Source organism: Lonchura striata, chromosome 2 (genome assembly GCF_050655825.1).
Source record: "Lonchura striata isolate lonStrDom1 chromosome 2, ASM5065582v1, whole genome shotgun sequence".
Lineage (NCBI taxonomy): Eukaryota > Metazoa > Chordata > Aves > Passeriformes > Estrildidae > Lonchura > Lonchura striata.
This window is the reverse complement of record NC_140704.1, coordinates 87,284,108-87,296,697: the sequence shown is the minus strand read 5'-3', so window position 1 is coordinate 87,296,697 and position 12,590 is coordinate 87,284,108. Positions and strand designations below refer to the sequence as shown.

Sequence of the window (12,590 nt, the reverse complement as noted above, 5' to 3'; positions counted from 1 at the left end):
TTTTCCTGGCCAGACAACTCTGGCTATTTACTGTATTTTCACTTGTCATTGCATAACACCATCATAGTTTTATACAGATAGAAGTAGCAAGTAACCATTCAGTGCAATATGAGATATTTATGGCTAACAAAGCAGTGCAGAAGAACATGGGCTCAGCATAATAGGTGAGGCCATGAGAGGTGGGGAAGAGATGAACTGTACTGGAGCATCTGGGATGATAAGAGGTGGGGCACAGGCTGGCACTGAGGGCTATAAAAAAGTCACCAGTGTTTAGTTAAAATTCAGAACTGCAGCTGGACAAAGTCAATTTCTAAGTATCAAGAAAAAATAACAGGTAGCTAACCTGTGTAAAAGGCACCATATATATTCAGGTGTAACACATAAACTTGAATGTATCCCAGAGCTGCAGGCCAATAGAAACAAGCAAAGTAAAAAAGCATACTAGCAAACACAAGTGATCCCAAGTGCATCCTCAAGTGAAAAAAGGAGCCATCAACACCACATTCCTCCAGATATATTACTGTATATCATGACTTGCCATAACAACCCCATCTCCATCTATCTGCAGCTGTTTACATGACCCAGAGCAGCAGTGGAAAGGTGAGCATAAACCCAGAGGAAGTACTGGAAACTCAGTGGTCATGTAACAATTTTAACTGTATTAGTGGGAGGGGGAGGAGGCAGAGGAAGAATTTTAATAGGGGTATTTTTGTCTATAAGTATCTTGTGTAATAACGCATCTTGACTAATAGTGGCTTAAATTGTTAAGAATTCAATTCTAGTAACAAATTCTACTTTATGTAGAACGTGTTTGCCCATAAACAAGGTTTATTTTGTATGGTCTAATGTTCAATCAGCAGTTCTCTATATGTACAAATAACTGAAGCAGACATCTAGATCAATAGATAAGTATTATGGCCTATTACTGTGATACTGAAGCTTTCCAACTTGCTGTATGCTGAATTTATTGCTACCTATAAACCTCTACAATAATAAACCATAAATATTTGATGCTCTGACACACCTGGCTCAGCCCTCAAAGATCATTTGGTAGATATCATTTTTCTAGGAATAAATATACAAATATAAATCTATATATTCTGATTAGCTGACCCTAATTTGACTTTATTTCTACATATTTTGAAAAGCTGTTTATGACTATACCCTTCAGCCAGTTTGCATTAGTGTCTTTGCATCTCAAGCATTTTTGGAGTAGATGAAATGACTTTATTTCTTAAAGAAAAAAATCCAACTTCAAATCAATATTTTTTCTTCAGCATTCTAGGATCCTGTGACAAGGACTTCTTATGGGTAACTTCTCCAAGTTATTTCTTATTAGAGAATTTTTGCTATTCCTTGTAGGCCCTTTGTGGATCTTATATGAAAGTTATTTTTGTTTTGCTTTTCTAGGTTCACTTCTCCTACCATGTCCCAGACTATTCAAAGTTTAAATCCACATATAACTTTAGTGCTCAGCTTCACTCTCATGTAATAAAAGACTCTCTAGTAAAGGATAAAAACATGCTTTCACATGGTAGCAGCAAAAGGGAAAGAATATGACAAGGTACCTCTATAATTTTACCCCCAAAGAGCATTCAGTATCCAAAACTAGCATGAAATGGCCAAAAAATGTAAACAAAAATTAGCAAGAGGTATGAATCAGGCTTTAAATCTTTTGCAACCTTAAGAACACTGAAGGAAACTTTTAGCACAGAATAACACCGCTCTTATTTTTCCTGTCTACAAGGCAGTATGAACCTTTTCTGTTAAAAAAAGATGCACTGTGATGGTGAGAGCTCTGTCAAAGTCACATAACTCACCTAAAGCGGCTGTGTCTCTGTGCTGTGGAACTGGCATTCCTGCATCTTGAACCAACGTTACAGAAAAGGGTCCGTATGAAAGGATAAAGGCCCCGACTTGGTAAATCACGAGCTTCTAAGTAACCTAAAACCAAGCAGCAGCAGAAATAAGACCAGTAAGATTGCACTAGCAAACTGTACCATCACACTGTGTTCCCTTGCCCTAAAAAGCCTCTTTGTCACCTGCAAGCAATGAAATTGCATCAATCTCAGGTGTCTCATTTAAGAAAAACTCAGTCACCACAGAAAATGAGTAGCCTCTGCATCAGATTGTAACAACAAGCTACATGTGACATTTGAGAGCAATCTTTGAAAAGCTAATTTTCCTGGTAATAACATTATTGTAGCATCTTGTGGTTGCTGGCCCTTCTGCCGAAAATCATGTGACCTGGACTGGAATATAGACTTCTGCACAAAGTGGTATTTCCTCTTTTCTCACAGGCTTTCAAAAAATGAAGGAACTGGTGTTCAGCAATGTCTGAACATGCATCAATCAAGACTGTCTAAAAAGCCACTTTTCCATATCTCTGGAATTATCCACAGTTCTCCATAAAGTAAATATATATAATGCAGGCTACATTCTCTCCAGACTCTACAGATCTAGAATTGTTTTACCAAACTGATTTTTAATGTAGCTAAAGCTGATTCATCCCTGTTTTACTGGCATTAGTGAATAACAAAATAAAAAACTGAATAGATTATAATATCAAAAATAATTCTTTTCTAAATGAAGTTATATTTTGACAAGATAAAAGCAAAATTGGCTTTGTGAGGTGGAGGGAGTCATAACAAGTTTTTAAGCATTAAAGGAAATGGAAGAATTTAACAAAATATTAATTCTCAATCCCAGGAAGTGAGTAGGGGTAAGATTCATCTTGTCTAACTGAAAATAACCACCTCTGAGGCAGTCATCTAAACTCCAATACTCAATAGAAAGCAATAAATACAACTAAAACCCAAGTAATCTCCCTTACTTCAAAGCTGATGTTTAAAAATTGTCTTACCAATCAGATCTTAAACTTTGCATCTCTTTCCCACATAAATAACAGCTTCCTCAGATCTTTAGCTGGACAAGACTGAATCCCACTGTAGGACTCTTTCCATTGACTCCACTACATTTAAGTTCCCCCTTCTAGGATGTCTTTAGTGTTTGCTAAATACTTCTACAAGTAGAGGCAACCAAAATAGAGCAGAAGTGAAACAAGACATACAGTTTTCCTTGTATTTTGGGGGCTCCTGGAAGCGAATGGCAGCTAGAATCAAGAAAAGTACACATGGCCACAGTATTTCAGTGAGAGAGAAGACCTGAAAAAGGAAATTAGAACATCAGTCTATAGAACATAGGGTTTGGGGAAAAAATCATTAAAATTAACGTATTTTACTTTAAAATAAAAGCATTAAACATCCTCTCTACAACTATTTAAGGAAAAACAAGACCATTAAAGCAAACTAACAACTGACACTTCTATTTGAAATCCTTATAACTGTGAAATGCACATTTTCAGAACAGAAAAGTAGTTTTTGTTTCAATTTATAGTGTTTGTAGATACTTTCCTGAGATCAAGACAGAGACTCTGGCAAGGTGATGACAGAGACCTTCAACTTTCCTATACCTGAGTGTCCTAAGAAGCCAGCAGCATTCTATACCCTGATGCAATTCTTCATGCTCCTCTGAGCCTTTCCTGGTAGCACACCTTCTTGCCCTTCCCTGACTCCCTGGCTGCTGCCATTACATCCTTTCTGTCACCTGCACTCAAATGCTCTCCAAAAGCCACCCTCATCATCTTCAGGAGGGAAGACAAGTGAGACCAAGCTAACAGGCCTGAGGCTGCCCACAGCCACACTTCTCATATCCCAGTGTTCCCATTTCCAAGGCCACAATGACAAGGCACACAAGCTAATGTGCCATGCAACTCAGATTTTGAGTGTCTTCTCTGAGCAGATCGCACATGCACAGTGCACATTCATGCCTCTGCAGAGAGGCAAATTTCCAAATGGATTGGAAGGAATAAAAAAAAAAACACCAAGAAAAGCAATTGTGTCAGTTTGCTGCAGCGGAAAGGAAGAAATAGTCATTCAGACAAGTTTCAAAAGACTTCTAGATTCACTGATAACAGCATTAGGAAAGGGTGAATAGGGACAGAAACACAGTAGAAGTAACAGCCATACTGAAGACCCCCATTAGAGGCTGTTAACTTCTCTGGAGCATACAGGGAATTTTATTTCTAAACTGTCAAAGTTTAACCAAATCCCATCACAGAAGTAAACTTGGGCATGTCAGAAAAATGCCTAAAAACCATAACAGAATGCTTAAGACCAAAATCCAGTGGCAGAGTCTTCCCTGTGGAGAAGGACATCTGTGCTGGACATGAGACAGCTAAAGGTTTCCTGAAATTTAGGGAAATCACCATTTATCTAAACTGATCACACTCAAAACAATACAGGAGCCAACCTAATAAAAGTGAGGATGGTGATTTCAATCTTTTAGGGATCAGCAAGGGTTGGCTGCTCCCCAGGGTGCAGGGATCTGTGTGTAACAGGGTGCAGGGATCTGTGCCACCCAGCAGGGCAGGGGACCCATCCAGAGACACCAGAAGGGGAGCAGGGAAAGGCTGCTATCACAACCAGCCTCAACCAGGAATCCACATCCTCAGTCGATGACACAGCAGGTCAAGCCAAAGAGTTGCAAAGCACAAGGGCTGAGGCAGAGTGCAGTGTCTCTTGGATTTGTTCCAGGCAGCAGGGCACAGAAGCCCAATTTTGGTTTGGGCTGCTCAGAGACATTAAACTTAGCAGAGGCCCAGAAGCCTGACAGCATCCTCTCCTCGGTATATTCATCCCCATTCCTCCTGTCTGGGGTCAGATGGAGGGCCTTGCTGTGGAGCAGAGCCATTGCTGCAGAGTATCCGTGGGCTCTCTGTAGGAATGGAGCCAGCTGCAGCAGCTGAGGGAAGGGGCACTGCAGAAGAGGCTTGGGAAAGGATGTCACCAGGCTGCCTAGCAGGGCCTGGAAAAGGTCCAGCCGTCCCTGGGGGCACACACACCACCATAAGAGCCCACAGGCAGTGCCTGGGGGAGGTCTCACAACAAGTTCGGGCGCAAGGTGGGAGACCAGAGCTCGAGGCGTTGACAGGAGAAGGCCGTGGGCAGCCCCAGGCTGGGCTCCCTGGTGCCGCCTCGGGGCACAGCAGGAGCCAGCTGCCCCTGAGGGGCAGGAGCCAGCTGCCCCTGAGGGGCAGGAGCCAGCTGTTCCTGAGGGGCAGGAGCCAGCTGCCCCTGAGGGGCAGGAGCCAGCTGCCCCTGAGGGGCAGGAGCCAGCTGTTCCTGAGGGGCAGGAGCCAGCTGCCCCTGAGGGGCAGGAGCCAGCTGCCCCTGAGGGGCAGGAGCCAGCTGCCCCTGAGGGGCAGGAGCCAGCTGCCCCTGAGGGGCAGGAGCCAGGCGGGGCCAGGGCAGCGGGCCCGTGCCAGGAAGGGCTGCCCGGCAAGGCACCGCTGTGCTGGGAGCCCGGAGCTCCCGCTGAGCCAGGGCTAAGGCTGAGCCAGCAACCCAGGCGGCAATCAGGGTCAGACACAGCCATCTCTGGCACAGCCCATGGGAGGAGGGTTCAGCTGGGATAGGGACTGCTGCTCCTGATGACGGGAATTTTGGATAAGAACTGAGAAGAGAGCTGCAGATTAAATAACAGGCTGGAGGACACAATGAACCACCAGCATGCTGTAGGCATTAAGCATGAAAAACTGATCTTAACAAGTTATTTGTTATAAATATGGGAAAGTAATGGTGCTGTATAAGGCTCACTTGTGTTCAAATAGGAAAAGTGCCCACAGAAGATTAAAAGGAAAGAGAATTTGCAACATTGCAGGATTGCAGTCTTTGCACAGCTGCTTTGCCCAGGCACTGAGGGGAACTGGAGCATGAGAGCTCATTAAATTCTGGGGAGATGGACCTGGGAGGAATGGTGAGTTTTGAGAGAGATTTAGGACCCAGCTGATTTTAATTCCAATTGTCTTCTAAATTAGGGCATCAGAATTTGGGAATCACGTTTCCTCCTTTACCTAGCTACAAATCTGGATGGTAATAAACATTGTTTAATGCAGTGATGGAAAACTAAAGTAGCCTGGTAGTGTGTATGTCCTGAGTTCCTAGAATCTGTAGTTCTGAAGTAAAAGCTCCTGAAAACAGAAGTGAGAATGCGTCTTTGGCACAACTTCAATTTCAAATGCCAACAAGACAAAATGTACAAAAGAACCTGTCGTGCCTTTGAATCATGTTGATAGAAGGTGATGACGCCAACCTGAATTTCAGTCCCAAGACCTGTTCTTTACAGAACTCTTACATCTGTCACAACTCCTTCACCCTACACAGTGTAATATCGACTAATGTCACATGGCACTCAGGACACTTTGCTAGTTCAACAGCCCTCACTTGTCTTCCAGCCCTAACTGCTGATAAGTAGCCATGAGGAGAAAATTGTCTCACAGACAGCTCTGCATCATATGGAACAGAGCTGAAACACATCAGATCATCATGATTCTCTCTTCAGATTCACAAGGATCTGACCACCTCTGCACAGGTGGACGATCCACCTGGATTTCTCCTCCCATACTGTAGATGGAGCACCTTCACAGCTCAGTGTTTGCACAACAGCACACAAGGAGGTTTTGCAAGTTCCCCAGGGCACCTTCTGCCTCTCAACAGACAGAACAAAGTTTGCTTTGGATCACCCTTGTAATTCCCAGCTTGGAGGAGTTCTCTATTCAGGAAATCTACCAGTTAGACAAACTTACCACTTACATGAATTAAGATTTTACTTTTCCTTCAGAAATATATGAGGGAACACTACACAAAACAAGAGGAGAAATAGATCCACATGCAGGAAAACAGGAGATACAGAGAAGCCACTTGATGCACACCAATTGAACATATAAAACTGTTCCTGCATGGAAAAGAATATGACCAACAGCATCCTTCCCCCCAAAAGTATATTTTATATTAGAAAGCATCAGTTTCGTTACTTTGGGGAAGAAATTCCTCTCTAAATCACTATTTTATTGAGGCTAAATATTTCTGAAACTGAAAGCTGTGTGTTTATTTAATTGAAATAATCCTATCCAAAGCAGCCAACATGCTTCACTGTACATCCCCAGATCATAATAGACAAGTGAAATCTGTGTGAAACTATTAATTGAAGTGACCTTTTTTCCCCACAAAAATGTTCTCTCACTTGAGAAAATTAACTTCCTTCTATCCTAAAAAATTGTTTCCAACACAGTAAAGATAAAAGACATCTCATATCTAATTTTCATCATTTTGATTTTGACTTCTGTTGAAGTAGCTGCCACATTATTTTGCATATTGGAATTTGAAAGGTTAAATTAGGCTTTGGAGAGCAGATAAGAAAGGAAATTAAGAAGTTTATACCATTTTAATACACAATACATTCCTTGTATCTAGACTTTGATCACAGTCATGCAAGCTTTCTTACATTGCCTATAAGCACCTGTAATGTGTAGAAAATTGATTTTTCTCCCTCGACAGTACTTACCAGTACTGCTAGCATCTCATGTTAATTAAAAGATAAGCAGTGGCTCTTCAAAACTTTTATGACACTTGTCTCGTTTTCAAATTGAGAAGCATTGCTGTATTCAGCCATTTTAGAACTGAACACATTCTCTACTTTTGTTTTCAACAATTAGGCAACAACAGGCAAAACAAGAACCACTTGCAGCCAGCCTGTCCTTAACAATCTGCAGTGAAAAGGGAAAATCGATAGACACACTCTTTCCAATACTAAATACTAATACTAATATTCCCAGATACTAAAAAACATTGAAATATTCTTTTTTTTATAATTTCCAAACACTCACCGGTTGCCTCACACGGCAGAGCCAATTTTTCCAAAACAGAGCCTTGAATTGGTGTATAGTGTGCCCCATATCTTCTTTTCTTTCCTTCACCCACTTGCAGAGTGGCTTCTTAGGGACTTTCTAACTCAGAATCATCTCACCAAGCAGTCCAAACGTATTATTCAGAAGCTGATTAATTCCAGGACTAGTGGATAGTGCAGGAGATTTGCCTGCTTCCTGAGAAAAGATGAGATTATATTTCTGCCTCTTGTTTTGCTTTCATTGGGAAATCTCATCTTTCTGTTTTTCTTCTCAGTGCAATGAACAGTAAGGGGATGGGTTTATAGAAATGCCTTCAGGCTGCTTTAATCCACAGCATACATTCTGCACTTGTTTCTGCTTTTCTGGAATAAAAATGGATGCAAAAAATGAAGTGGGAGGGTGTGGGGGGCGGGGGAAAAAATATGTAACCATATTTGTCTTTTTTCAAAGCTTTGTGACATTTTGTTACTTTAGTGTTTATGTATTTTTGCAGATGCTTACATTTTTGAAAAAGAAATAATAGAAGGAAAATAAATAGGAAAATAACTCTCTTTCACCACATAGCCCTGAAAATGTCAGTATGTGTCTAGAACATCCATGTAAGTACAATGTAGTGATTCCAATGCATCATCAGATGACCATTGGATTTTCTCTTGTGGAAGGTGTATGTTTGACATTTCATTCTCCTTTACCTACATAGAGGGGGAATATTCCAACAATAGAAAACTCTGTTAATTAATTACCACATGCCACCTGGGATAAAAATCAGTCTTACAGCAGCAGTTCCTCCAGCAAGGAGGTGGGAGAGCAACTCCTTCTGCAGACAGGGAGCATGTGCAGATCTGTAGTAGCAGAGCCAGTGGGAGACCCAGCAGGAATCTGGTGGTGCAGAAGATGACCACCCTACCTATCTGGAATGACACTGTGAGCAGAGGATTAAACTTTCTGGGTTTTTTGTTCTACACAAATGAATTGCCTAAGAATCTGATCCCCAAAAGCTCTCTCTATGGTCAATAGAGACCATAATACATAATACAGCCATTATATAAGGTAATTCAAACCACCTAGAATCTGTAATACGTAGTACATAATACTAATACATAATACTAAGAATCTGACCCCCAAAAGCTCTCTCTATGGTCAATAGAGACCATAATACATAATACAGCCATTATATAAGGCAATTCAAACCACCTAGAATCTGAGTCATGATTCACACACACACAAAAGACAGCATGATGCCTGAACAAATATCCTTTATTTCTTACTATTGCTGAGTAAATTGCATCATTGCACTTTCTACTTTTCTGTACTCTTACTGAATGAAAGACACACCCTAACATCCACAGCTATTTTTCCCCATTAAGAATAAAATCCCCCAAAATATAAAAACTTTTTGGATACAGACGTCATCAGAGAAGAATCCAATTTCCATTAAATTTAAGCCAAGGCAGCAATGCTACTTCTTCAATGAACAACTGCACACCTGCAGGTCTAATTAGTTGTGCCAGTTTCTATGGGATGAAGATCAGCTAGTGTTGAGTGCCTTAGCTTTCCTTTCCCAGCAGCAGTTTTGGCCCTTCAGAGCACATTCTAAACTTAGTTACTCCACTTCCTGGGAAACTGACTGATTAGTCTGTTAAAATGTCTCTATTTGAAATGGAAATTTCTGGTTAAATTTTTATATTTTCCATGGTTCAAGGAATAGAGAAAAAACAGACTAAGTAGGTGTCATGAATTCATCAATTTTACATAGTGGTTGAAATCACCTCCCAAAAAGCAGAAATCACAGATGAAGTCATGGCAGAATACTACTAGCTAAACACTTTAATTTTTCAAATATGGTGGGATTTCCTTTTATATTATCTGATCTGAGACTGAAAAATTACTGAAGTAACCATTTAGTTCAAGTAGAAATATGAAAGTCCTCAGGACATACTAAAAACTAAATAGTTTAATGTTTACCTGAATGACATTAAGCACATATGTATCGTTGAGTCAGAATTAATTAATACCTTATCAAAGATCTCCACTTCACACTTGGATGGCACTCCTGCTTTCAGTCAAGCAGTGCTAAAATGCCTGCCATTTCATTTTCTCACTAGGATCAAAGGTGACATTCTGGGATAGCAGTGATGCAGATTCTGTGCACAGCAGAAGTAAGCATTTTTAAACAAATATTTTTTTCAGAAACTGAAATTGAAATACTGTTAATTGTTAATACGTGTGGAATCACACAGCCATTCTGGAAAGCCAGGGAGCAGAATCTATAGAATGAGATTTGTAGGAAGTTATAAGTTACTCAGCATAATTAATTACAAGTAGTTTTTTACTTATCAAAGCTACTGCTATGGAAGACTGTTCTGTCTGTAAGTGTGTGAGCTAAAGCAGCTCATGTGAACCATCTGCCAAATTATTTTGAACAAGCCTTTCTGCAAAATCTCTGCTCGTCCGACTGTGACGTGTTAATTTATTATGCTCTATATAATTACGTTCTCATAAATGTGGCATTCTATTTTCATGGTAACAGGAAACAACTATTTTGTATGCAATTAATGACCAGTACTAATGAACTACTGAGTCCCCATTCTACTATATAAAACAAACACCTTTCACCATCAAGTTACATTGACTTCATTAGTCTCTTACTTCATTAGAGAAGTCTCTCACTTCCTATAGAAATTCAATCTTGCCTTGTTTGGTATCCTCCAGTGGCAGACCTGTTTTTTCTATAATGAAATTTAGGAAAGTAAAAGATATCCTATGAACATTCCCTCAAGAACAATTGCTGCAGTGACATTCTGGGAAATTACTTCTCAAAGTAATTTTAGAAGACACACATTCTATGAGCTTGATTGCATTATTTTGAATGTCATAGAAATATGAGAATTATTAAATAAAACCATCACCCCCCAACCCCAAACAAAACCCTTGGCACAAAAGATATAATAATATGAGAATGAAACACAGAGACAGGAAAATCAAAGGGATAATTAGTAATTTTGGAAAGAAGTATCAGCTATATTGCTGCCATCCTGGAAGCTCTTTTGAATCCCTAGGTTTCATCAGGACAGCATCAAGCAGTATCTTGTGCAAGTACCAGCCTTAAATATCTGCATTAACTATATAATTATTTCACTATAAACAACTAGCAATATCTATATTAACTGAATGTTTTCAGGGTTCCTTTGACAAAACAGCTGTAGTCAACAGCAACATCTTGAGTATTGCAGGGCAAATTAGAAGGGCATGTATTTCATAATGTGCTCGACTCACTTCTTCTGGAATGAAAAAAAAAAAAAAAAGAGGCTCAGAATTGGGTCTTTGAGTAAGGACCCTGACCTTTTTTGCTTCTGATTAGCATTAGTATGCTATGCCTCAGTTTTAACTTAAACCTTTACTTTTTGTAATATAAAAGTTATCCAAAATTACTGGGGCTAAAAAGGCAGTAAAGCTCCTGCTAGTATCCAGCTCTGGTTTTAAAACTTGACTGCTTTATAATATCATACCATCAACACGCCACGTCTAGCCTATAGTTTTGATAAAATGTAATTAGAGTAGGCTGGCAAGCACTTTCAAAGAAATATAATTTTATATGTTAAATAGGTTAAAGCCTGTGAGCCAACAATACTCTTTGGTATGGATAGGAATGCAGTCAAATCATGTGATAATATGGCTGGGAATCTGGCAAACCAACCTATTTTCCTATCACCACCCACCACTTTTTTCACAAGGTTTATTAAGTGATCACAAGGCTTTCCTTTTATTAAATGTAAATATTTACATGGGCCAGACCTGTGTTCAGACAAAGTGCCTGCAGGATGACAACAATTAGTAGCATCTTTCCTGGAAGACGGTTTGTGTGTCCAAAGTTAGGGCCTGATGAAAAATGTTAGTTGTGGGCAAGGTCAAATAATGGGCCTGATTAAAATGGAGCTATGTGTTAAACAAACAAAACAGACACAATCTCCCAAGGAGACCAGTAGTTTGTTTGAGCTTCTGGGGAGCTCTAGGACGTTTACTCTTGTAAAATGACAGACTGATAGGAAATTGAAAATTTTCTCACAGCTACAAGCTCAGTGCCAACATGAAGCTCATGTGTCATGTAAAACCAGGTCTTGTCTGTCTTTTGCTGCTGCTTCACTTTGTTTGTAGACCATGAAAAAGCACTGTACCTGTCAGTAATACTCTCCCTCTTCTATTATTGTACCACAGAGTTTCAGGTTTAATATTGCTCTGTTCAGTGACCTCCTTTCTCTTCAGCAGAAGACTTTCTGGACTTGTAATCTAATCCATACTCTGGAGTATAATATTAAATGGTAATTATTTTAGAAAGATAAAACATGACTTTTAGTTACTCAAAGACTGAGAAACTTTCAGGAAAAGCAAACTTCAACGTTTTGTACCAAACCATAATAGTAACATCAAATCACACTACTGTGCCTTCTTGTATTCAGTTCTTGCAAGCAGATCCAATCCCCAAAGTCCAATTTGCAGCTTTGGTTTTCTTTCACCTGTCTTGTCAATGGAAATTAAAAACACTCCTGATTCAACCATATAAACATTTTATTTAGGAGTATATATTGAGATCCCAAATTGAAAAAAATCCAGTTCTGTTACACAATGCACTGAAAATCCTTTACAAAGAAGAATGTTACAAAAAATATGCTGCTTATTACATGCATATATTTCAAGAAATACTGAAATTATCAAATTATTTCACTTGGTTTTTAAAGGACAGATAAAAAATATGTTGTCTAACCACTTCTGGACATAGGTCATTCCATAATGTTCCTTTTCAGGATTTCTCACACCTTCCTTTAAAGAAAATCCTTCTCTGAAA

The 12,590-nt window shown here is 39.7% G+C and overlaps 1 protein-coding gene across 1 annotated transcript in view; it reads right to left on the bottom strand.

Moving 5' to 3' along the window:
* Window positions 1-12,144, bottom strand: part of ABCA13 (ATP binding cassette subfamily A member 13) — a 175,463-nt gene extending 163,319 nt beyond the window's left edge. The window contains exons 1-3 of the mRNA XM_085571713.1: window positions 7,727-12,144; window positions 3,071-3,164; window positions 1,821-1,944 (exon numbers count right to left, since the gene is read on the bottom strand). Of these exons, the coding sequence (XP_085427839.1) occupies window positions 1,821-1,944; window positions 3,071-3,164; window positions 7,727-7,795 (287 nt within the window). The 5' untranslated portion in view covers window positions 7,796-12,144. The remainder of the gene's footprint in view (window positions 1-1,820; window positions 1,945-3,070; window positions 3,165-7,726) is intronic.
* Between the last annotated feature and the right edge of the window lie 446 nt (window positions 12,145-12,590).